Genomic DNA, 27,167 nt, shown 5'->3' on the forward strand with positions numbered 1-27,167 from the left:
CAGATTTATAGGTAATTATAACTTAATAACTACCTAGATTAACAGTTAGAATTTTGCAGTATTCCAGAAGCCACCCATGTGCCTCTTTCCAACCGTAATCTTCTCCCTTCTTTATTGGGAACTATTATCCTGACATTTCTTGCTTTTCTTTATAGTTACCATCTATGTATGCATCCTTAAATAATATAGTTTAGTTTTGCCCATGGTAAGTTTATATGGAAGATATCATATTACATGTATTTTTTTGTGTTTTTATTCTTTCATCATTATGAAATTCATCCATATTTTGCATATAGTCCTAGTTTATTATAGCATAGCACTCCAATATATGAATATGCCATCAATTCTACTGTAAATGGACATTTGTGTTGTTTCCAGTTGCCATGTTTTCTTTGATCCAGCCCATTTTATTTTCCATATCTGTTAATTACATCCCTGAAAAACTGGATGATGGCCTTTGAGAATGAGAAAACATCTTTTCTCCCTTCTCAGGTGCCATCAGCTCTATCAACTCTCTATTTGGTATATTTGTAACCAAAATCCAAGACTACTGAGTATAGTCTTTAAACTAACTAATTAATATCCTCATTTCCTTTAAACTTTGAAAATTTTAAGCCCAATCCACTGAATACTGGAGACAAGAAAAATAGGGTAGACTTGAGAGAGAGGGAAATGAAGAAAAAGTCTCCTTAAGGAAGAATAAAAGGAATATGAGGCCTTTTGGTGGAGGGTGGAGATGAGGTGAGGAGGAAGGTAGAGGCAACATTAAAGATGGATTGTGAGGGACTTCCCTGATGGTCCCGTGGTTAAGACTCCTGCTTCCAGTGCAGGGTGTGTGGGTTCAATCCCTGGTCAGGGAACTAAGATCCCACATGCCATGCGAGATGGCCACAAAATTTTAAAAAAAGAATTAAAAAAAGAATGGATTGTGAAATTAAGTCAAAGTTACCCAAAGTTGGTAGATATGTTTCACTTTCCATAAAACTTATCACAACATAGCTTGCCAGGTTTTATTCCATACTACTTTGCTCAATTTTAAAAAATTATCCCAGTGTCTGGGTATTAGGAATTTGTATAAATTCCAATATCTTGGAATGTTGGTAACAGCAGGGCACAATGTTTCTCTCCTGGATTATTTTGACCCAAATCAAAAAATTTCTTCTATTTATTTTCCTGAAGATTGAATTAGAATTTTCAGTGAGGCATCAATAATGGCACAAGCATGTATTGATATTAGTTAGCTACACAAATTGTCACATGATACAGATTTGTTTTTAAACCAAGAGATGAGTTGGCTTTGATGATAATTTTTTTAAATAGTTACTGAGGGAAATTTCACCTTGTGACATGTCCAGATATTGATGCTATAAATGTCATCGTATTGAATATTTACTGGTAGATTTGTCAATTCCTTAATGAAAGGACAGGTGAAAAAAGATTCGTGCGATAATGGATAAAATTTTAGTCACTTAACAAAAAGAAATGAATTTACATTTATATCATATAATTAAGAATTTCACCATAATACTGTACTATAAAATCACAGCTGAATTTGAAAATTCTAAGCATTTTTGTTTTAAATCCTTTTGTTTAAGTTTGTAGGAAAATTTTTCAGTCTTGCTTCAGAAATAATGCTTTTGCCTCAGTGGGCTCATTTTCCTATGGTGCGTTTGGATTGTGAAGATTTGAAGACAGGCCTAACAAACAAAGCAAAAGCCTTCGCAAACATATTACTAAATGACATAGCTTCAAAACATAGGAAAGAAAATGAAAGGTAAGTAGAATTAGTTGCCAAACTCAGAATTATAAGGCTAAAAGAAATAGTTTGCTAGTGACAATTCTTGTTTAAAAATAAAAGATTAAAATATAAGTACTTACAAGTTTTTCTCCATAGCTACCTCCTAAGAGGGTTTCTTTATAGTCCTGTTGGTTTGGTTTCTTTTCGTTTGATACTGTTTGAGACTAGTTTTGAGGCAACCCAGGATTTTTTTAAAAAAGAAATTGACATACACCAGCTTTTGGATACAGGTTGCATGGTAATGAAAAAACCATAGACTTTCAGTGATATTGGGAAGATCTGGGATCATTCCTGACCACGGTATTTACTTATTGTGTCACCTAGTTTATTTTTTGCATCTGTAAAATGGAGACAGTAATACCTAGTTGGCAGGATAGCTATAGATTGGATTCATGAACTAGTGGCCTACTAGCTGAATGTGAATGTGAATTTTATTTTGTTTAAACAAATTTTGAATTTGCTATCAACATTTCAAAATTAGGAGTTTTCACATGCACACACACACACACACACACACACGCACACACACACACACTCTCTCTCCAGATCTCTTACTTTTCTTGAAAAAGTGGGAAGACCATGCCACATTAGGCCTATAGTGGTAAATGGAGTTGAGAAGAAACTTTCCCTTTGACAGGGAGAATGACCTCTGGTTTGTTCATCCAGTGCTCAAGCAACTGATCCTCCAAATAATTTAACTTATTTGTTACCTGTCTGGCTCCAGAGGACTTTTAGTTTGCAACTTCTATAAGGATTAAAACTAATATTTATATAAATCACCTAGCACAGTGTCTGGAACATAGTACTCAAGAAATGTTAGCCATTATGTTTATTTTCCCAGAAGCAATGTAAGAGAATTATGTGCCTTGGAATCAGAGAGACCTGGATTTGAATCCGGTCTCTGCCATGAACTAGTTCCGTGACTCTAGGCAAGTTACTTAATTTCCCTGAGCCTCAATTTCCTGCGGTGCCAACTATGAAAAATAATACCTTCCTTGCAGGACTAATGTTAGGATCACAGATAACATTTGTAAAGTATCTAGCACCATGCTTGGCATAGAAGAGGCACCCAATAAAGGGAGCTATCACATCAATAAATATTTTTAAATGAATAAAAAATATATGACTCTCAGAAAGTTAAGTATTGGTCAGCTGTACTTTGTACAACATTATACTACAAAAAGATGTTGAAGATGGTAAAGTATTAAGACTCTTCATTTCTAACAATCCCTTTGAGTAAGAGCAGTGACAATACCATAGTTAATTTAAAAATTTTTTAAGTTTGACATGACTTTTTTGGCATTTATTTTTGTAATATCTGTCACTTTTCTGGGAAATTCTTTCAACAAAATAACTGTCTTATTATAAACCCATGACATAAGAGCAGCTGAAAAGTCCATTTTCCTCTGCCTCATTCATTCTTTGATTCTTTCCGGTTTAAGTTCCATACTTGAGATAGGTAACATCAAAAGGAGGAAATATGTGCCACTATGTTAAGCACAATTTATTAAATAAATTAATAATTATTAAAGAACAATTTTCTTACTTCATAGTTTGGTTTAGTATCTGCTTGGGCCACCTTGCTCTCAATAATCTTGTTTGCCTCCTTTTCTTTTCTTTTCTTTCTTTCTTTTGTTCTTTTTTTTATTTGTTTTTGGCCGTGCCACGCGGCATGTGGGATCTTAGTTCCCCGACCAGGGATCGAACCCATGCCCCCGCAGTCGAAGCACGGAGTCCTAACTACTGGACCGCCAGGGAATTCCGGACTCCTTTTCTTTTGCTGTAATGTCACTCCCCAAGGGACTCAGATTCTGCTCTAATAAGAAAAAAGCACCCACAGTAGGATCATCTGTCTTTTTTGCATTATCAACATTAATGCATCCTCCTAAAATTTTGATAATCAAGAATTAACTGTCAAGCCCTACATTATCTGATTCCTGCTCATCTCTACAATTTCATGTTATGTCCTCTCCTTTGTATTCACACTGCCCTGCTTGCCATTCCTAAACTATGCGAAGCTTATTGCTACCTCAGGCTTTAATCCTTGCTATTTTTTCTTCCTTGGAAGCTTTTTTCCTGATATTTGGATGACTCATTTTTTCCTTCTCTCATCTTGAATATCACCTCTCTAGAGAGTTATTTCCTGGCCACTTTATATAAAATACTGGCCCCTTCTCTATACTCCATCATTCTTTATCCCTTTACTTTGCTTTTTTTTTTTTTCTTCATAGCACTTTTTACTACCTAACATTGTGTTATATATTTATGTGCTCTTGTCTCTCTCATCAACTTGAATGTAAGCTTTATGATGGTAGGGACTTATCTATTTGCTGTTATATTTCCAGTGCTTAGAACTTTGCTTAGCACATTGTAGGTACTCAATTATTTATTAGATGAATGAATAAGTATAATTACTCACATAATATAAATGAAATACCTGCACGAGCTAAAATTGATTTTTAAAATCACTTACCTCTTTTGTACTTCGTTTTTGCAAGGGTTTTTTCTGATATTTCTAATAATGGCATGACAGTACTGATACTGCAAAGCACAAGGAAAAAAATTCTATGAAATATACCTTTAGTTGAATAATGGCTATAGGGTATCTAGGTTCATACTGACATACATATATATTCTGAAAGAATCATAGGTTTTTAAATGTATACAGAGGTTTGATCTTTTTACTTACCACGTTTCACAAGGGACACTAATAATAATAATAATTAAGCTGATGATTATACTAAAAATTATAGTTATAGTTACCAGTAATTGAGAGTGTACTATGTGCTAAGCTCTTTTACATTCATTATTCATTATTGTATTACAACAATCCTGCAAGATGAATGTTAATAACTTCATTTTACAAATATGGAAGCTAAACCTATGAGATTTACATAAGTTCTCAAAGCTAGTAGCAGCTGAGGCAGGATTTAGACGTAGGGCTGCTTGATCCAAAGCATGTTCTTTGTCACACAGAAAATGTTACCTTAATTTTATAGATTTTATAGATGTATGATGTATCCTGAGTTATGTCAGATAAGTTATGCTTAAATATTTTAAGATATCTTAGTGAATTAACCAATTTTTTTAGGATCACAGCTCCTATTTTATAGTAATCATAATAAAATTTATTTAGTGTGATATAGCATTAATTACTCTAACTATAATAAAGCAGGGTATTATGTCAGTATTTGCAGTGAATTTGAAGCAATTAAAGAGCATGCATTAAAAGTCCCTGAGACAACAGAAGAGATGATGGAGCTCATATCTTATGTAGAAAAAGCCCGGACTGTAAGAATTCATGAGTTGGTTTCACGGATCAAGGTAAGAATTTTTAAATTTACATATTTTAAAATATTTTTTATTGTGAAATATGATAAACATATTGGAAGTGTATAAAACATATAGTTAAACAAAGTTATAAAGTGAACACCTATGTTGCCACCACCAAGGTCAAGAAATAGGATATTGCCAGCACCCTAGAAACCCTCTGTGTATGACTATCTGACCATAACTACTTCCCTTCCTTTACCTCCTAGAGGTGTTGACTTGGTTTCTACAGTAATCTTTTTTATTTTTCTTTAGTTCCACCATGTGTGCATCCTTAACAAAGGTTTAAAAAAATATTTTCTTTTATAGTTTCTACATTTAGTAGTATATATGCTTATGCTTTCCCCACCACAAGGTTATATACCTATTCACCTATATTGTACTCTAATTTTTGTTTAAAAATGTGAAATATAGGGACTTCCCTGGCGATCCAGTGGTTAAGACACCACGCTTCCACCGCAGGGGGCATGGGTTTGATCCCTGGTCGGGGAACTAAGATGTCACATGCCGGACGGCACGGCCGAAAGGAAAAAAAAAAAAAGTAAAATACAACACACACCAAAAATTGCATAAAACATAAATTGTACAATTTAAAATGTTATAAAGTAAACATCCAGTAATTATCATCCAGGGAAAGAAATAGAACCTTGTCAACACCCTAGAAGCCCATTACAATCTCCTGTCTTTTTCTGGATGTGAACACTATCCTGACTTTTATAGTAGTCATTTCCTGCTCTTCTTTGTAGTTTTACCATCTAAATATGCATTCCTAATCAATATAGCTAATTTTTGTTTCATTTTGATCTTTATATAAATAGAATCATACTATTTCTATTCTTTTGTGTCTTGTCAACATTATGTTAGTAATGTCATTGTTCCTTAACTTTCATTTATTTTCATTGATGTCTGGTATTCATATTATATAACCATAGAATAATTTATTATTTTAATTTTACTGTTCTGGATAGTTGGGTTGTTTCTACTTTTGCTACTAAAAGCAATGCTTCTGGGAACATTTCTGTATGTGTACGCTGGTGCGTATATTCATGCATTTCTTCCAGGTGTTATAAGATATACTTATTTTCACCTTTACTAGCTAAGGCAAAACTCTTTTCTAAAGTAGTTCCAATTTTATACTCCTATCAGCAGTGTTTAAGAGTCCTGTTGTTTTATATCCTTATCCATACCTGCTATTGTGAGATATTTAAAATTTTGCCAGTCTGTTGGGTAGAGGTTACTGTATTTTTAATTTGCATTTTCCTGAAAACAAATGAACAGAACACTTTTCATATGCTTATTGACCGTTTGGAGCTCCTCTTTTGTGAAATACTAGTATTTGTTTTTTAAAAAAATTAAAAGAAAATTGTATTTTTAAATTTTTATTTATCTATTTATTTATATTTAAAATTGAAGTATAGTTGATGTACAATATTATATAAGCTACAGGTGTACAATATAGTGATGCACAATTTTTAAAGGTTATGTTCCATTTATAGTTATTATAAAATATTGGCTCTATTCCCTGTGTTGTACAATAAATCCTTGTGGCTTATTTTATGCATAATAGTTTGTATCTCTTAATCCCATACCCCTATAATACCTCTCCCCCTCCCCCCTCCCCACTGGTAACCACTGGTTTGTTTTCTAAGTCTGTGAGTCTGTTCCTTTTTTTGTTATATTCACTAGTTTGTTGTATTTTTTAGATTCCACATATAAGTGATATCATTCAGTATTTTTCTTTCTCTATCTGGCTTTCTTTCTCTCTATTTCACTTAGCATAATACCCTCCAAGTCCATCCATATTGTTACAAATGGGAAAATTTCATTCTTTTTTATGGCTGTGTAGTATTTCACTCCAGTACATGTCTTTTACCCATTTTTCTTTTGGGTTGTGTGTCCTTTTCTAATTGATTTATAGTAGTGTTTTTAAAAATTGTGATAAGATATACATAACATAAAGTTTACCATCTTTACCATTTTTAAGTGTATAGTTCAGTGTAGTAGTTTTTTTTTTTTTTAATAAATTTATTTATTTATTTATCTATCCTTGGCTGTGTTGGGTCTTCGTTTCTGTGCGAGGGCTTTCTCTAGTTGTGGCAAGCGGGGGCCACTCTTCATCACGGTGCGTGGGCCTCTCACTATTGCGGCCTCTCCTGTTGCGGAGCACAGGCTCCAGACGCGCAGGCTCAGTAGCCGTGGCTCATGAGCCCAGCCGCTCTGCGGCATGTGGGATCTTCCCAGATCAGGGCTCGAACCCGTGTCCCCTGCATTGGCAGGCAGATTCTCAACCACTGCGCCACCAGGGAAGCCCCCAGTGTAGTAGTTTTGAATATACTATTGATAAATATCCTTTCCTTCACTCTGTAATTTATTTCAGTTTTTAATGGTGTTTTGATGAATGGCAGTTCTTAATTTTAATGTAGTCAAATGGAGCAATTTTTTTTTTTTTTTTTTTTTTTTTTACAGCTAGTGCTTTCTGTGTCTTGTTTAAGAAATCCTTTTCTACCCAGGGTCATCAAGATTTTTTTCTTGTGTCCTTTTCTGGAAGCTGTTTAGTTTTGCCTTTCAGGTTTAGATTTTCAGTCTTCCTGAATTTTATTTCTGTGAATGATGTGAGGTCCTATTTAATTACTTTTTCATATGCATGAGCAGTTACATATTTATTGAAGAGACTATACTTTCCACACTGCTCTGCAGTGCCATCTCTATTATATATCAAGTGTCCGTATATGTGCAGATCTGTTTTAAGACATTCTATTCTGTATTATTGGCCTTTTGTCTATCCTTGTATCAATACCACACTGACTTAATTACAACAGCTTAATTGTAATAGCAATAATAATTCTTGATACCCGGTAGAGCATGTCCTCCCACTCTATTCTTCATCAAGTTTCTTGTTTGTTCTTGGCTATTAGTATTTTCATATAAATTTTAGAATTAGATGATCACAGCCCATAAAATAACGTTTTGGGATTTTCATTGAGATTGCATAAAATTGATAATAAATGTAGAGAATTAGCATCTTTCCAATATAAATTTTAGAATCAGTTTTTCACATTCCACAAAAATCTGTTGGAATTTTGATTAGAAATGCATTAAATAGATGGAGAGAATCGGTACATACACTGTGGAGTCTTCCAGTTCATCACATATCTTTTATTCATTTACCTCTTCTTTAACATCTCTTAATATTTTATAATTTTCTCTGTAGAGGTCGTGCACATCTTTTTTTTTTTTTTTTTTTTTTAAACTGATTGGAAATTGAATGCAAACTAAGACCACTTGACTGTTACTGAAAGGAATAGCCCAGTTTGCTTTTTTTTTTTTTTTTTAAAGAAATTCACGTTCTTTTATTTATTTATTTATGACTGTGTTGAGTCTTCGTTTCTGTGCGAGGGCTTTCTCTAGTTGCGGCAAGTGGGGACCACTCTTCATCGCGGTGCGCGGGCCTCTCACCATCGCAGCCTCTCTTGTTGCGGAGCACAGGCTCCAGACGCGCAGGCTCAGTAATTGTGGCTCACGGGCCCAGTTGCTCCGTGGCATGTGGGATCTTCCCAGACCAGGGCTCGAACCCGTGTCCCCTGCATTGGCAGGCAGATTCTCAACCACTGCACCACCAGGGAAGCCCAATGCACATCTTTTGTTAGTTATATTTTCAGGTACTTGATAGCTTTTAATGTTATATTAAATTATATCTTAAATTTTTCATCTTATCTTAGTTACTTGAATACAAAAATACAATTAACTTATATTAATAGACTTTAACAAAAATAGTTTTAGATTTACAAAAAAACCTAGTAGATAGTACAGAGAGTCCCCATATTACACACACATCCTCACACACTCAATTTTCTCATTATTAACATCTTACACTAATATGGTACATTTGTTATAATTAATAAACCAATATTGATATATTATTAACTAACGTCCATAGTTTATTCAGATTTCCTTATTTTTTACTGAAAGCCCTTTTTCTATCTCAGGAACTCATCTGAGATACCACATTGTATCTAGTTGTCATGTCTCCTTAGGCTTCTCTTGGCTCTGAGAGTTTCTTAGACTTTCCTTACTTTTGATGTTCTTGATAGTTTTGAGAAGTAGGAATTTGTCTGATATTTTTCTCATGATTAGAACGGGGTAGTCGGTTTTTTGGAGGAGAATCACAAAGGAAAAGTGCCATTTTCATCACATCATCTCAAGGATACATATTATCAACATGGCATTTGATGTTGAGCTTGATCACCAGGCAGAAGTAGTGTTTATCATGTTTCTCCACTCTTTCTCCCCCTTTCCATACTGTCTTCTTTGGAAGGAAGTCAATGTATGCATCCACACTTAAGAACCGGGGAGTTGTGCTTTCCTCCTTTAGAGTAGTGTAGCTACATTATTTATTTGGAATTATTCTGCATAGGAGACTTGTTTCTTCTCCCTTGCTTATTAATTTATTCAATCATTTATTTATATGAACTTATGGATATTTATTTTATACTTTGACTATTATATATCATAAAATTTATTTTTATATGCAAAGTAATAGCTATCACTAAATTTTTTCTTAATTAAAATTTTTTTATTTAAATATCTTAACTTTAAAATTTATATGTTTTTTTTTCTCTTTTTACTTTTAACAGTTTATCCGAAGATTCTTTTGGAATGTCTACGTATACTATTTTATAACTAGTAGTTAATGACAGTTTTGGTTTTGTCCTTATCAAACATTACACATTTCCAAAACTTTATTTTCCTTGCTACAATGGACTGGTTAGGATCTTTAGTACAATGTTGAATAGAAGTCATCTTGTTCCCAATCTCAAAGGGAAAGGCTTCAAGATTTCACTATTAAGTATGAAATTTGCTATAGTTTTGTTTTTTGTTTTTTGTTTTTGCTATAGGTTTTTTATAGGTTCCCTTATCAGATTAGTAAATTCTCTTCTATGGGGGGGTGGGGAGGATACATTGGGAGATTGGGATTGACATATGCACACTACTATATATAAAATAGATAACTAATAAGAACCTACTGTATAGCACAGGGAACCCTACTCAGTACTCTGTAATGACCTATATGGGAATGGGATCTAAACAAGAGTGGATATATGTATATGTATAACTGATTCACTTTGCTGTACAGCAGGAACTAACAAAATATTATAAATCAACTATACTCCAATAAAAATTAAGCGAAAAACATTACTGTGAATGCATGTTGAATTTTATCTTTTTTTTTTTTTTGCATCTGTTGGGGTGATCTTATGCTTTTTCTCCTTTAATCTATTAATATAATTAATTACATGAATCAGGTTTTATTAGGTTAATTTCTACATGCAACATAATACATATATGGTGCATTCTGCATATTATATATATTATATACATATACAGCAAATATGTAAGCTATAGAGGGTAAAGATATTCAACTTCTCTATTCAGGTAACTCTATTGGTTTTAAAGGTTTTTGTTTTGTTTTGTTTTGTTTTTGCCATTCACCCCTAAACTCTTTCTAGACAATTGCTGTATGCTAATGGTAGGCAAAAAATGTGGTACTGTCACTGAAGATGCAAAACAAAATAAAAGATGCTAAAATCTTTGTCAACAAAGATTCAAAAATTAAATACATAAGAATAAAAAATGTAAAATCTTTTAAAAGAAAAAAATTTAAAGGGTTGCTGAACAAAAGCTGCATATTTGATCATCATTTTCAGTCATCTACATGGAGACTCAAGAGTACCTTTCTGTTAAGTCAACTGCAAGTGAAAACTTTAAAAAGCTTTATTTCTGGTATAAAAATCTGCAGTTTTGTGGTATGAAGCCAAATAAATAACCCTACAGTTATTAAAATACCCATGTGGTTTGGGTAATATGAAATATCAGTTAATAATCTGAGTCAGGTTGAAATTTGAAAGAGTATTAGAAATTGTTATTGGTTCTCTTTTTCATAATGCTTTAGATTTTCTATATGGTTTAATATATCTGGAGTTTCTTCTGTAGGAATCCAAACGCCAGCTGAGTTACTTTTTAGATGTATTTCTATTTCCTCCAGAAGACTTAGCTTTAAATTCAGCTGTCCTTATGTGGCCTTGGAATATTAATCCCATCTTTGATGAAAATGATGAGGTGAATATATTTTTCAATATGTATTTTTGTATTATGATATTTTAAGCACAATGTTCATTTAATTTTCATACATACTTGCCATCTACCTTTAAAAAGTATCTTCATGTGTCAGTATGATTTTGGGGTTAGCAACATTTATGGCCCTGCAGGCTTAGGCTTAACCCACAGGTTGTAAAAAGTGGGACTGACATTAAAAAAGTCAGAACTATTTACAAATTAATAATAATAATTGTAAGCTCTGTGCTATTAAATCATTTAATACAAAAATCCCAGGTGCTCCTATTTTCCCCATTTCATAGATGAGAAAAATGAGTTTCAGAGAAGTTAAGTAACTTTCCCAGGAAGAAGTAGCAGATTCAGGATTTTATATAAGACTGAATATAGTTTCAGATTTTGAAAAAGTCCTAATGTAAACTAGTTTCTCCTAAATTGGGAAGTGAGATGGTATAGTAGTAATGAAAAGCATGGACTTCAGTTAGATAAGCCAGAGTTCTAATCCAGATTTTGACTTTTATGATTTTGTGACATTGGACATGCCTCTTAACCTCTATATGCTTAAATTTCTTCACCTCTGAAATGAGGATACTAATACTTGTGGTAATATAGGTAGAGTGTTTAATAAATCTTGACATAACAAGTGCTCAATATATGGTAGCTTTTATTATTTTCCCAGAATCTGTTAAATAGTTAAAGTATCTAATAAATAAGAATTGGTACAGTCACTTTGGAGATATAGGAAAGTTTTTCTGTGTGGTTTTGTGGTTTATTATTCTTTTCATTTTTATATCAGTCAATGTTTTATTTTTGTACAATGTTTTATTTTTACTTCGCTGATTTTTTTGTTACTGTATAAAGCATTTGGATTTCTGATTTGATAATTCTTTGTAACAAAATAGTTAACATGATTAATTTTTTTTTAAAGCTCCTTGAGAATGCTAAACATAAAAAAGAAAATGAGCTAATAGCAAAGAGAGAGAAACTGATTTTGGAAATAGAAAAGGAATCACGCCACATGGAAGAGTTTGCAGAATTTGCAGAACTGGACCACATGCAGCAGGTCTGATAAATATAGACAGTAGCTATGGCAAGCTAGTAGATTAATACAGGACATGTTTCTATAATATAGAAAAACCTGTGCTTACTAAGGCAAACAGAGGCCTGACTCTTAGGCCTGGGACTGCTGCTAATTATGTAATCTTTTTTGTGATTTAGTTTTCTATTTGTAAGATAGACATAACCATACCTTTTGCTTTGTGTCATGGTAATGTTGTGAAGTTGATGTTTAAAGTTGCTATATATATGCAAAGACATAGCCTATGCAGTATTATATAATTTTATTTTTATAACATTTCTTGGGTATTTCTTGAAATAAAAAATTATTTGCTTTCAGTATGTGACAGATGTAAGACAACTACAAAAACGTATTCAGGAATCTGAAGAAGCAGTTCAATTTATTAATAAAGAAGAGGAACTTTTCAGATGGGAATTGACAAAATATCCTGAACTGGATAAATTAAAAGTTAACATTGAGCCCTATCAGAAGTTTTTTAATTTAGTTTTGAAGTGGCAACGAACAGAAAAACGGTAATTTCTGGTAATGTAATAAAAAATTAAGCAAAGATATAAAAAGATTTATAAAATGTACATTGATTTTTGTTGTTGTTGGCTAGGTGTTTAAAAGTAGGATTTATCTGTCCATTTGAAAGAAAAACCAAATATTATATAGGAGAAGCATCAAATGTTGCTAAGGTGCCACCTAGCCTTACTAATATAATATCTAAAGTCTCACTTGGGTTTTCCAGAGTTGATTCATTTTTTAATGCAATTAATTCATTTGACTCATTCATTTGACACTAAGAATTAGAAGTATGGAGTCAAATCAGCATTTTATTTGGATACTGTTAATTGTCCATTTACAGTCTGATTCATATTTTTGCACATGCAGCATAGCTGAAATTGTGGTTTTAGTATTGTCTGTCATCATTCTATCTGTGTGACTGAGAAAAACTGTTAATTGCTCTTGTTCTCAGTTGTTTCTATTATGAAATGAAGGGCCTAGCCTAAAGAATCTCTAAGGCCTTTTCACACACCAAAAGTCTCTGAGTTTAATATTTTTTTAAATTAAAATATTCTATTTTTTTCACTTAATTTTAATTCTGTTTTTAATCATTCTTCCTTAGTCTTTTTTTAAAATAAATTTATTTATTTATTTGTTTATTTTTGACTGTGTTGGGTCTTCATTGCTGCATGCGGGCTTTTTCTAATTGCGGCGAGCGGGGGCTACTCTTCGTTGTGATGTGCGGGCTTCTCATTGCGGTGGCTTCTCTTGTTGTGGAGCATGGGCTCTAGGCATGCGGGCTTCAGTAGTTGTGGCTCGTGGGCTCTAGAGCACAGACTCAGTAGTTGTGGCTTGCGGGCTCTAGAGCACAGACTCAGTAGTTGTGGCGCACAGGCTTAATTGCTCCACGGCATGTGGGATCTTCCTGGACCAGGGGTCAAGCCCGTGTCCCCTGCATTGGCAGGCTGATTCCTAACCACTGCGCCACGAGGGAGGCCCCTCTGAGTTTAATATTACTTTTTCTTTCAATTCAGGTGGATGGATGGAGGGTTTTTGGACCTTAATGGGGAAAGCATGGAAGCTGATGTAGATGAATTTTCCCGAGAAATTTTTAAGACTCTGAAATTTTTCCAAACAAAGCAAAAGAAGGAATTACAAGAAAAAAGAAAGGCAGCAAAAAGACGATCTCTGGGAGAAGAGAAACTTGAAGAAGAACCAAAAGAGAATCCTACTATTACTATGTGCACTGCAGTAATGGAGCAGATAAAAGTTATTAAGGTATAAACACATTTAATGACATTTTTAAAAGCCCTGGTAGAGTTGTTTGCATCAAGTGCTAATGAAGAGAAATGGAAAAACTGGAAAGCAAAACCAAAGCTGAATCCAGAAAACTTGATCTATTTCTCAATACATGCTTCATTCTTTCCTGATGATGTCATCGAAATCAATCCCTTCATAGAACAATCCTTAACAAATAGAAAAGACTGTAATGACCAGTTACAATGATTTGAAGAGGATAAAAAATTACTAGAATAAACAAGTTAGCCTATACTATGGGCAGCAACCCAGGGTACCAATTAGCTGAGAAAGGTTTGGAGTCACACTACCTAGGTTTATATCACAATTCTGTGCTTGGTAATCGCAATATGCCTCTTGTGCAAGATATTTAACTTCTCATACCTCAGTCACCTCATTTATAAATAGAGAATAATAACAGTTTTTGTGACAGTAAATAATACATCTAAGTTCCCAAGGCAGTACTGGCAGTGGTTCTAGTGGTAGTGCCAAGTTTCCACTGTCAGCATGCTCAGAGTGCAAACTCTGTTTTTCAACATTGTTCCTGTCTGTGCCTAGCACTCTCAGATATTCTATGAGCTGCCTGAAAAAATTTTTAAAGTAACTACTTAAAATTTTTTTCAATATTTAATAAATTCGCATGGTTTAAAAATATAAAAAGATATACCTGAACGGTCTCCTTGCTGTGTTTCTCACCTGTTATTAGGTTATCAATGTTACTACTTTCTGTTGTATACTTCAGAGTTTTTTTACATGTATAACAATGTGAATATATATTCTAATCCTTCCATCTTTTTACATAAAAATAGCATACTGAAAAAAAATAGCATACCGTTTATATTATTTCCCCCCTTTGTTTTAATTTATCTTGGAGACCTTTTCTTATTGTATATAGAGTTTTTTCATTCTTTTCTACACCTATAAATATTATATATTGGTGTAAAATTTCTGTGTGTGAAGGTGTGACTGTAACGTAAGTTGCCAAAGAGTAAATTCCAGGTTAAAATCTACAGTTGAATTACCTTCTGTATGGATTTTACCAGTATGTACTCTCACCAACCTTGACAACAGAATATCATCAAACTTGGGTGTTTGTTAATCTGCTAGAAGAATTTCATTTTTCTTATTACATAAAATGTTAAGCCTAAATTAATATATTTAAGAATATTTTATATTTCTTTGCTTGTGAACTGTTTGGTCTACTTGTCTATTTTTTTAATTGAATTAATGGTCTTTTCCTTCCTGATTTCTAGTCCTAGAAACAGGACTAGGGAGATTAGGCTTTGAATGTTAATATTAATAGTATGTTAACATTTTATTGAAGATTTTTGAGATTATGTTCAGAAGTGATGTTGGTCTTAATTTTCTTTTCTTGTAATATCTTTGTCAGGTTTTGCTATCAGGATTATGTTGGCCTTATGAAACAGAAGGGAAGTTTTATCTCTATTTTCCAAAAGAGTTTTGTATAAAATTGTTTTTATCTCTTTCTTAAATATTTTAGAGAAACGTTTGCCAGTGAAACCATTGACCTGGAGCTTCATGGGAGGGATTTTGAAAACAGTTTTAATTTTTAAAATAGATATAGGAATATTCAGATTTGTGTTAATTTTGTGTCAATTTTGGTAAATTGTATTTTTCAAGGAATTTTTCCATTTTCTAAAATTGTTAAATTTATTGCCATAGAGTTGCTCATAATATTTATTTATTATCTTTTAATGTTGGTGGAATCTATAGGGATAACTCCTTTTTCATTCCAAATATTAATAATTTTTATTTTCTCTCTTTTTTCTTAATCAGCCTAGTTAGGGATTTAGTTATAGTTTATTGTTAACATTTAAGCCTTTGGTCATTTTTTAATTTATCTAAATGATATTCCTCCTTTCCTTTCTTATCAGCACCATCCATTATTCCTATCTTCATAGCAGTGCGTCATCATGTACTCTGAAAGTCATCTTGAGATGGAAGATAAACAAATTGTCCCATACCACTAGTAGTATCACTAAATTTTTTCCTTGCTATTTTCTTTTAATTTCTTTCCTTTTCTTTGGCTGCAGCATGTGGAATCTTAGTTCCCCGACCAGGGATAGAACCCATGCCCTCTGCAGTGGAAGCACAGAGTCCTAACCACTGGACTGCCGGGGTATTCCCATCCTTGCTATTCTCTTCTTATTATTTTTAGCCTCTTAATGTTGGAAAGTCTTAGGGCTAAGTCATTGGTCCTTTTCTTTCTCTACCCTCACTGTCTTGATGATTTCATCAATCTCATCCATCAATCTCATCAAAAATATAGGTGACTTTAAATACCATCTATATGCTAGCAACTCCCAAATGTTTAACTCCAGTCCAGACCTTTCTTCCAAACCCAAGATTCATATCTACAACTTCCTACTTGTAGTCTTCCCTTGGATGTCCAATACACATGGCAAACTCAAAATTCATTTTTCCCAGTGACACCAATCTGGTCCAACTTACATCTTCTTTTACATGGATTTCTACAAAAAGGTCCTGTTGGGACTCCCTGCTTCTACCTTTGCCCCAACCCCTACCCCATTATCTATTTAAAATATAGGGACTAGGGACTTCCCTAGTGGCGCAGTGGTTGGGAGTCCGCCTGCCAGTGCGGAGGACGTGGGTTCGAGCCCTGGTCCAGGAGGATCCCACATGCTGCGGAGCAGCTGGGCCCGTGCACCGCAACTACTGAGCCTACTGCCTAGCGCCCGTGCTCCGCAACAAAAGAAGCCACCGCGGTGAGGGGCCCGCATACCACCGCAGCAGCAAAGACCCAATGCAGCCAAAAATAAATAAATTAATTAATTAATTAAAAAAAAATATATATATAGCAACTAGAGTAAACTTAAGTCTATGGTTCTCCAATTAAAAAAAATTACCTTATTAATTATTATTTACAAAAAATGAAAACGTGACTGTCATACAAAAATAAAAATGAACATGTGTCAAATATTTTATTCTATTTATTAATTAATGGGAGAACCACTAAGGTGGTAAGGCTGGTTCAAAGAGCATTTGACGGGCTGAGTATTTACAGACAATTTAGTAAAGGAATGTTGGCAAAAGATTGCTAATATTGATATAAGGCTGGTTAATGTCATACAGGACAATAAACTGTAACATTTGGAATTATCCTTCTTATTAGACAGAAATTACTTGCATTTCTACTGGTCAAATCTACAAGTTAACATGTAATTTCTCAGTCTGGGACTTTAAGTAGTAAACAGTGAGTTGAACAAAATACACTCTTTAAACGTTAAATTTTCCTTAGGTGGCCCTGTACCCCATATGGCATTGAAAGGACATACCACCTCCCTCTTTTTGCTTTTTTTCCCCAAGTTTTTAAATAATTTTTATTAACATCTGCTGTAAAACCCAAAATTTGGGGAAACAGTGCTCTATAATATGGTACTGGAAACAAAGTCATTGCTGGGTAATGTTGGTTGTTTGCTTTATTTTTTTAAATTATTTTATTTTATTTTAATTTATTTTTTTATATAGCAGGTTCTTATTACTTATCTATTTTATACATATTAGTGTATATATGTCAATGCCAATCTCCCGGTTCATCCCACCACTCCCCCTTACCCCCCTTGGTGTTCATACGTTTGTTCTCTACATCTCTGCCTCTAATTCTGCCTTGCAAACCAGTTCATTTGTACCATTTTTCTAGAATCCACATATATGTGTTAATATACGATATTTTTCGCTTTCTGACTTACTTCACGCAGTATAATAGTCTCTAGGTCCATCCATGTCTCTACAAATGACCCAGTTTCGTTCCTTTTTATGGCTGAGTAATATTCCATTGTATATACGTACCACATCTTCTTTATCCATTTGTCTGTCGATGGGCATTTCGGTTGCTTCCATGTCCTGGCTATTGTAAATAGTGCTGCAATGACATTGGAGTGCATGTGTCTTTTTGAATTATGGTTTTCTCAGGGTATATGCCCAGTAGTGGGATTGCTGGGTCATATGGTAATTCTAGTTTTAGGTTTTTGGGGTTTTTTTTTTGCTTTTTTAACATCTTTATTGGAGTATAATTGCTTTACAATGGTGTGTTAGTTTCTGCTTTATAACAAAGTGAATCAGTTATACATATACATATGTTCCCATATCTTCCCTCTTGCATCTCCCTCCCTCCCACCCTCCCTATCCCACCCCTCTAGGTGGTCACAAAGCACCGAGCTGATCTCCCTGTGCTATGCGGCTGCTTCCCACTAGCTATCTATTTTACGTTTGGTAGTGTATATATGTCCATGACACTCTCTCACTTTGTCACAGCTTACCCTTCCCCCTCCCCATATCATCAAGTCCATTCTCTAGTAGGTCTGTGTCTTTATTCCCATCTTACCCCTAGGTTCTTCATAACCTTTTTTTTTTTCTTAGATTCCATATATATGTGTTAGCATACGGTATTTGTTTTTCTCTTTCTGACTTACTTCACTCTGTATGACAGACTCTAGGTCCATCCACCTCACTACAAATAACTCAATTTCGTTTCTTTTTATGGCTGAGTAATATTCCATTGTATATATGTGCCACATCTTCTTTACCCATTCATCTGTCAATGGACACTTAGGTTGCTTCCATGTCGATGGCTATTGTAAATAGAGTTGCAATGAATATTGTGGTACGTGACTCTTTTTGAATTCTGGTTTTCTCAGGGTATATGCCAGTAGTGGGATTGCTGGGTCGTATGGTAGTTCTATTTTTAGTTTTTTAAGGAACCTCCATATTGTTCTCCATAGTGGCTGTATCAATTTACATTCCCACCAACAGTGCAAGAGGGTTCCCTTTTCTCCACACCGTCTTCAGCATTTATTGTTTGTTGAATTTTTGATGATGGCCATTCTGACTGGTGTGAGGTGATACCTCATTGTAGTTTTGATTTGCATTTCTCTAATGATTAGTGATGTTGAGCATCCTTTCATGTGTTTGTTGACAATCTGTATATCTTCTTTGGAGAAATGTCTATTTAGGTCTTCTGCCCATTTTTGGATTGGGTTGTTTGTTTTTTTTATATTGAGCTGCATGAGCTACTTGTAAATTTTGGAGATTAATCCTTTGTAAGTTGCTTCATTTGCAAATATTTTCTCCCATTCTGAGGGTTGTCTTTTCATTTCGTTTATGGTTTCCTTTGCTATGCAAAAGCTCTTAAGTTTCATTAGGTCCCATTTGTTTATTTTTGTTTTTATTTCCATTTCTCTAGGAGGTGGTCAAAAAGAATCTTGCTGTGATTTATGTTATAGAGTGCTCTGCCTATGTTTTCCTCTAAGACTTTGATAGTGTCTAGCCTTACATTTAGGTCTTTAATCCATTTGGAGTTTATTTTTGTGTATGGTGTTAGGGAGTGTTCTAATTTCATTCTTTTACATGTCCCTGTCCAGTTTTCCCAGCACCACTTTTTGAAGAGGCTGTCTTTCCTCCATTGTATACTCTTGCCCCCTTTATCAAAGATAAGGTTACCTTATGTGTGTGGGTTTATCTCTGGGCTTTCTATCCTGTTCCACTGATCTATATTTCTCTTTTTGTGTCACTACCATACTGTCTCGATTACTGTAGCTTTGTAGTATAATCTGAAGTCAGGGAGCCTGATTCTTCCAGCTCCATTTTTCTGTCTCAAGATTGCTTTGGCTATTTGAGATCTTCTGTGTCTCCATACAAATTGTGAAATTTTTTGTTCTCGTTCTGTGAAAAATGCCATTGGTAGCTTGAAAGGTATTGCATTGAATCTGTAGATTGCTTTGGGTAGTATAGTCATTTTCACAATGTTGATTTTTCCAGTCCAAGAACACGGTATATCTCTCCATCCATTTGTAGCATCTTTAATTTCTTTCATTAGTGTCATAGTTTTCTGCAAATCAGGTCTTTTATCTCCTTAGGTAGGTTTATTCCTAGGTATTTTATTCTTTTTCATGCAGTGGTAAATGGGAGTGTTTCCTGAACTTCTCTTTCAGATTTTTCATCATTATTGTATAGGAATGCAAGAGGTTTCTGTGCATTAATTTCGTATCCTGCTACTTTACCAAATACATTGATTAGCTCTAGTAGTTTTCTGGTAGCATTTTTAGGATTCTCTATGTATAGTATCATGTCATCTGCAAACAGTGACAGATTTACTTCGTCTTTTCCGATTTGGATTCCTTTTATTTCTTTTTGTTCTCTGATTGCTGTGGCTAAAACTTCCAAAACAATGTTGAAGAATACTGGTGAGAGTGGACAACCTTGTCTTGTTCCTGATCTTAGAGGAAATGGTTTCTTCAGTTTTTCACCATTGAGAACGATGTTGGCTGTGGGTTTGTCATATATGGCCTTTATTATGTTGAGGTAAGTTCCCTCTATGACTATTTTCTGGGGGTTTTATCATAAATGGGTGTTGAATTTTGTCAAAAGCTTTTTCTGCATCTATTGAGATGATCATATTCTTTTTCTCCTTCAGTTTGTTAATATGGTTTATCACAGTGATTGATTTCTGTATATTGAAGAATCCTTGCATTCCTGGGATAAACCCCACTTGATCACGGTGTATGATCCTTTTAATGTGTTGTTGGATTCTGTTTGCTAGTATTTTGTTCAGGATTTTTGCATCTATATTCATCAGTGATATTGGTCTGTAATTTTCTTTTTTTGTAGTATCTGTGTCTGGTTTTGGTATCAGGGTGATGGTGGCCTCGTAGAATGAGTTTGGGAGTGTTCCTTCCTCTGCAATTTTTTGGAAGAGTTTGAGGAGGATGGGTGTTAACTCTTCTCTAAATGTTCGATAGAATTCACCTGTGAAGCCATCTGGTCCTGGATTTTTGTTTGTTGGAAGATTTTTAATCACAGTTTCAATTTCATTACTTGTGATTGGTCTGTTCATATTTTCTGTTTCTTCCTGGTTCAGAGTTGGAGGGTTATACCTTTCTAAGAATTTGTCCATTTCTTCCAGGTTGTCCATTTTATTGGCATAGAGTTGCTTGTAATAGTCTCTTAGGATGCTTTGTATTTCTGCGGTGTCTGTTGTAACTTCTCCTTTTTCATTTCTAATTTTATTGACTTGAGTTCTCTCCCTCTTTTTCTTGATGAGTCTGGCTAAAGGTTTATCAATTTTGTTTATCTTCTCAAAGAACCAGCTGTTAGTTTAATTGATCTTTGCTATTGTTTTCTTTGTTTCTATTTCATTTATTTCTGCTCTGATCTTCATGATTTCTTTCCTTCTGCTAACTTTGGGTTTTGTTTGGTCTTCTTTCTCTAGTTCCTTTAGGTGTAAGGTTAGATTGCTTATTTGAGATTTTTCTTGTTTCTTGAGGTAGGCTTGTATAGCTATAAACTTCCCTCTTAGAACTGCTTTTGCTGCATCCCATAGGTTTTGGATCGTCGTGTTTTCATTGTCATTTGTCTCTAGGTATTTTTTGATTTCCTCTTTGATTTCTTCAGTGATCTCTTGCTTATTTAGTAACGTATTGTTTAACCTCCACGTGTTTGTGTTTTTTACGTTTTTTCCCCTGCAATTGATTTCTAATCTCATAGCGTTGTGGTCTGAAAAGATGCTTGATATGATTTCAGTTTTCTTAAATTTACCAAGGCTTGATCTGTGACCCAAGATGTGATCTATCCTCGGAATGATCCATGTGCACTTGAGAAGAAAGTGTAATCTGCTGTTTTTGGATGGAATGTCCTGTAAATATCAATTAAATCTATCTGGTCTATTGTGTTATGTAAAGCTTGTGTTTCCTTATTAATTTTCTGTCTGGATGATCTGTCCATTGGTGTAAGTGAGGTGTTAAGATCCCCCACTCTTATCGTGTTACTGTCAATTTCCTCTTTTATAGCTGTTAGCATTTGCCTTATGTATTGAAGTGCTCCTATGTTGGGTGCATATATATTTATAATTGCTATGTCTTCTTCTTTGATTGTTCCCTTGATCATTATGTAGTGTCCTTCCTTGTCTTTTGTAACATTCTTTATTTTAAAGTCTATTTTATCTGATATGAGTATTGCTACTCCAGCTTTCTTTTGATTTCCATTTGCATGGAATATCTTTTTGCATCCCCTCACTTTCAGTCTGTATGTGTCCCTAGGTCTGAAGTGGGTCTCTTGTAGACAGCATATATATACGGGTCTTGTTTTTGTATCCATTCAGCGAGCCTGTGTCTTTTGGTTGGAGCATTTAATCCATTCTCATTTAAGGTAATTATCGATATGTATGTTCCTATTACCATTTTCGTAATTGTTTTGGTTTGTTTTTGTAGGTCCTTTGCTTCTCTTGTGTTTCCCACTTAGAGAAGTTCCTTAAACATTTGTTGTAGAGGTGTTTTGGGCGGTGTGAATTCCCTTAGCTTTTGCTTATCTGTAAAGCTTTTGATTTCTCCATCGAATCTGAATGAGATCCTTGCTGGGTATAGTAATCTTGGTTGTAGGTTCTTCCCTTTCATCACTTTAAATACATCGTGCCACCGCCTTCTGGATTGTAGGGTTTCTGCTGAGACATCAGGTTTTAACCTTATGGGAGTTCCCTTGTATGTTATTTGTCGTTTTTCCCTTTTTGCTCTTAATAATTTTTCTTTGTCTTTCATTTTTGTCAGTTTGGTTACTATGTGTCTCAGAGTGTTTCTCCTTGGGTTTATCCTGCCTGGGACTCTCTGCACTTCCTGGAATTGGGTGTTTATTTCCTTTACCATGTTATGGAAGTTTTCGACTATAATCTCTTCAAATATTTTCTCAGGTCCTTTCTCTCTCTCTTCTCCTTCTGAGACCCCTATAATGCGAATGTTGTTGCATTTAATGTTGTCCCAGAGGTCTCTTAGGCTGTCTTCATTTCTTTTCATTCTTTTTTCTTTATTCTGTTCCATGGCAGTGAATTTACCATTCTGTCTTCCAGGTCATTTATCCATTCTTCTGCCTCAGTTATTCTGCTATTGATTCCTTCTAGTGCATTTTTTAAAAATTTATTTATTTTATTTATTTATTTTTGTCTGTGTTGGGTCTTCGTTGCTGCATGTGGGCTTTCTCCAGTTGTGGCAAGCGGGGGCTACTCTTCATTGTAGTGCACGGGCTTCTCATTGCGGTAGCTTCTCTCGCTGCGGAGCACGGGCTCTATGCATGCGGGCTTCAGTAGTTGTGGCTCGCGGGCTCTAGAGCGCAGGCTCAGTTGTTGTGGTGCATGGGCTTAGTTGCTCTGCGGCATGTGGGATCTTCCCGGACCAGGGCTCGAACCCATGTCCCCTGCATCGGCAGGCAGATTCTTAACCACTGTGCCAACCAGGGAAGCCCCTTTCTCGTGTATTTTTCATTTCAGTTATTGTATTGTTCATCTCTGTTTGTTTGTTCTTAAATTCTTCTAGATCTTTGTTAAACATTTCTTGAATCTTCTCGATCTTTGCCTCCATTCTTTTTCCAAGGTCCTGGATCATCTTCACTATCATTATTCTGAATTCTTTTTCTGGAAGGTGGCTTATCTCCACTTCATTTAGTTGTTTTTCTCGGGTTTTATCTTGTTCCTTCATCTGGTACATGGTCCTCTGCCTTTTCATTTTGTCTATCTTTCTGTGAATGTGGTTTTCATTCCACAGGTTGCAGGACTGTAGTTCTTGCTTCTGCTTTCTGCCATCTGGTGTACGAGGCTATCCAGTTGATTGCTTTCATATCTGAATAAAAATTGTTATGTACTTATTATTTTATCATTAGTTTACTGTCTTTTTCTTTGTTATTGGCTTGAAATTTTAATGATAGATTTATTGAGATATAATTCACATATAAAAGTTCACCTTTTAAATTATGCAGTTCAGTGGTTTCTTAGAATATTCACAGAGTTGTGTGATCATCACCACTATCTAATTTTAGAACAACTTCCTTACTCCAAAAAGTAAACCCATGACCATTAGTAGTCACTCTCCATTCCCTCCTCCTCCCAGGCCCTGGTGTCCTCTGAATCTACTTTCTGTCTCTATGGATTTATCAATTCCAGACATTTCGTATAAATGGAATCATGTTGTTATATGGCCTTGGTGACTGACTTCTTTCTCCCTAGCATGTTTTCAAGGTTAATCCATGTGGTAATATGCCTCATACTCCATTCTTTTTTTTTTCTTTTTTTTAATATTAATTTATTTGGCTGTGCTAGGTCTTAGTTGCAGCATGTGGGATCTAGTTCCCTGATCAGGAATTGAGCCTGAGCCCCCTGCATTGGGAGTGTGGAGTCCTAAGCATTGGACCGCCAGGGAAGTCCCCATTCTTTTTTATTGATAAATAATATTCCATTATATGGATATACCACATTTTGTTTATCCATTCATCACTTAATGGACATTTGTGTTGTTTCCACTTTTTAGCCATTATGAGTAATGTTGCTGTTAGTACTCATGTACAAATTTTTGTGTGGTCGTATGTTTCACTTGATTTGGGTGTATACGTAGAAGTGGCATTGCAGGGTCTCATGGTAATTCTATGTTTAACTTTTTGAGGAACTGCAGACTGTCTTCCAAAGTGGCTGCACTGTTCCCACTTGCAATGCATGGGGGTTCCAGTTTGTCTACATCCTTGCCAACTTGTTATTGTCCATCTTTTTGATTATGGCCATCCCAATGTGTGTGAAGAGGTGTCTCATTGTGGTTTTGATTTGCATTTACCTGATAACTAATGATGCTGAGCATCTTTTCATATGCATATTGGCCATTTCTATGTTTTCTGTGGAGAAGTGTGTGTTCAGATCCTTTGCCCATTTATTTTTATTTATTCTTTTTAAAGGTTTTTAGTGACAAGCTCATTCTTTTTTTTTTTTTTTAAAGGTGTAGGCTTATTTACTTATTTATTTTTGGTTGTGTTGGGTCTTTGTTTCTGTGCGAGGGCTTTCTCTAGTTGTGGCAAGCGGGGGCCACTCTTCATCGCGGTGCGCGGGCCTCTCACCATCGCAGCCTCTCTTGTTGCAGAGCACAGGCTCCAGATGCGCAGGCTCAGTAATTGTGGCTCACGGGCCCAGTTGCTCCGCGGCATGTGGGATCTTCCCAGACCAGGGCTTGAACCCGTGTCCCCTGCATTGGCAGGCAGATTCTCAACCACTGCACCACCAGGGAAGCCCCTTTGCCCATTTTTAAATTGGGTTATTTATCTCTTTTTATTCAGTTGTACAAATTCTTTATATATTCTAGATACAAGTCGCTTATTAAATATAGATTAATTGATCAGAAGTGTGTGGGTTTGTTTCTGGGCTTTCTATTCTGATCCATTGATCTATGTATCTGTTTTTGTGCCAGTATAATATTGTTTTGATTACTGTATCATTGTAGTATAGTTTGAAATTAGGGAGCATGATACCTTCAGCTTTTTTTTTTTTTTTTTGTATTTTTGGCTGCGTTTTTTTTGGTCTTCATTGCTGCGTGCAGGCTTTCTCTAGTTGGCGGCAAGCAGGGGTTACTCTTCATTGCAGTGTGTGGGCTTCTCATTGCCATGGCTTCTCTTGTTGGGGAGCACAGGCTCTAGGCATGCGGGCTTCAGGAGTTGTGGCACACGGGCTTAGTTGCTCCACGGCATGTGGGATTTTCCTAGACCAGGGCTTGAACTCATGTCCCCTGCATTGGCAGGCAGATTCTTAACCACTGTGCCACCAGGGAAACCTTGATACCTTCAGCTTTGTTCTTCCTTCTCAAGATTGTTTTGGCTCTTCAGGATCTTTTGTATTTTCATATAAATTTTACAATTATTTGTTCTAGTTCTGTGAAAAATGCTGTTGGTATTTTGATAGGGATTGCATTAAATCTAGATTGCCTTGGGGGGGTATAGTTATTTAAACAATATTAATTTTTCCAATCTATGAGCATGGTATATCTTTCCATCTGTTTGTGTTGTCTTCAATTTCTTTTCTCAGTGTCTTGTAGTTTTATGAGTCCAGGTCTTTTACCTCCTTAATTAGATTTATTCTCAGGTATTTTATTCTTTTTGATATGATTGTAAGGGGGATTATTTTCTTAAATTCTCTTCCTGATAGTTCATTGTTAGTGTATAGAAATGCAACCTATTTCTGTATGTTAATTTTGTATCCTGTAACTTTACTGAATTCATTGATGAGTTCTAGTAGTTTATTGGTGGCATGTTTAGGATTTTCTATGTCATTATCATGTCATCTGCAAATAGTGACAGTTTTATTCCTTCTGTTCCAATTTGGATTCCTTTTATTTCTTTTTCTTGTCTGTTTGCTGAGGCTAGGACTTCCAATACTATGTTGAATAAAAGCAGTGAGAGTGAGCAGCCTTGTCTTGTTCCTGAACTTATGTTTTCAGCTCTTCACCATTGAGTATGATGTTATCTGTGGGCTTGTCATATGACCTTTAATATGTTGAGGTATGATCCCTCTATATCCAATTTGCTGAGAGTTTTTATTATAAAAAGATGTCGAATTTTGTCAAAAGCTTTTTCTGCATCTATTGAGATAATCATATGATTTTTATTCTTTAATATGGTGTATCACATTGATTGATTTGCAGATATTGAATCATCTATGCATCCTTGGGATAAATCCCACTTGATCATGATGTATGATTCTTTTAATTAATTGTTGGATTCAGTTTGCTAATATTTTGTTGAGGATTTTTGCATCTATGTTCATCAGTGATGTTTGCCTATAATTTTCTTTTTATGTGTTGTCTTTGATTTTGGTATCCAGGTGGTGCTGATCTTGTAGTATGAGTTTGGAAGCATTCCTTTCTCAGCAAATTTTTTGGAATAGTTTCAGGAAAGGCAATCCTTCTTTAATTGTTTGATAGAGTTCACCTGTGAAGCCATCTGGCCTGGACTTTTGTTTGTTAGGCATTTTTTATTATTAATTCAATTTCATTCCTGTTAATCAGTCTATTCATATTTTCTGTTTCTTCCTGATTCGGTCTTGGAAGATTTTACATTTCTAGGAATTTATTAATTTTTTTCTAGGTTGTCTGTTTTAGTGGTGTATAATTGTTTGTATAGTCTCTTACGATCCTTTGTATTTCAGTGGTGTCAGTTGTAACTTCTCTTCCATTTCTGATTTTATTTATTTGGCCCTCTTTTTTTTTTTTTCTTAATGAGTCTGGTTAAAGGTTTATC

At 34.8% G+C, this 27,167-nt stretch overlaps 1 protein-coding gene across 1 annotated transcript in view; it reads left to right on the forward strand.

Annotated features, from left to right (window-relative positions):
* Positions 1 to 27,167, forward strand: part of DNAH12 (dynein axonemal heavy chain 12) — a 238,068-nt gene that overhangs the window by 63,898 nt on the left and 147,003 nt on the right. Inside the window, exons 12-17 of the mRNA XM_082344611.1 lie at positions 1,596 to 1,774; positions 4,987 to 5,122; positions 11,120 to 11,245; positions 12,168 to 12,302; positions 12,636 to 12,829; positions 13,838 to 14,081. Coding sequence (XP_082200737.1) covers positions 1,596 to 1,774; positions 4,987 to 5,122; positions 11,120 to 11,245; positions 12,168 to 12,302; positions 12,636 to 12,829; positions 13,838 to 14,081 — 1,014 coding nt within the window. The remainder of the gene's footprint in view (positions 1 to 1,595; positions 1,775 to 4,986; positions 5,123 to 11,119; positions 11,246 to 12,167; positions 12,303 to 12,635; positions 12,830 to 13,837; positions 14,082 to 27,167) is intronic.

The sequence above is a fragment of the Balaenoptera borealis genome (genome assembly GCF_965194805.1).
Source record: "Balaenoptera borealis genome assembly, chromosome: 12".
Taxonomy (NCBI): Eukaryota; Metazoa; Chordata; class Mammalia; order Artiodactyla; family Balaenopteridae; genus Balaenoptera; species Balaenoptera borealis.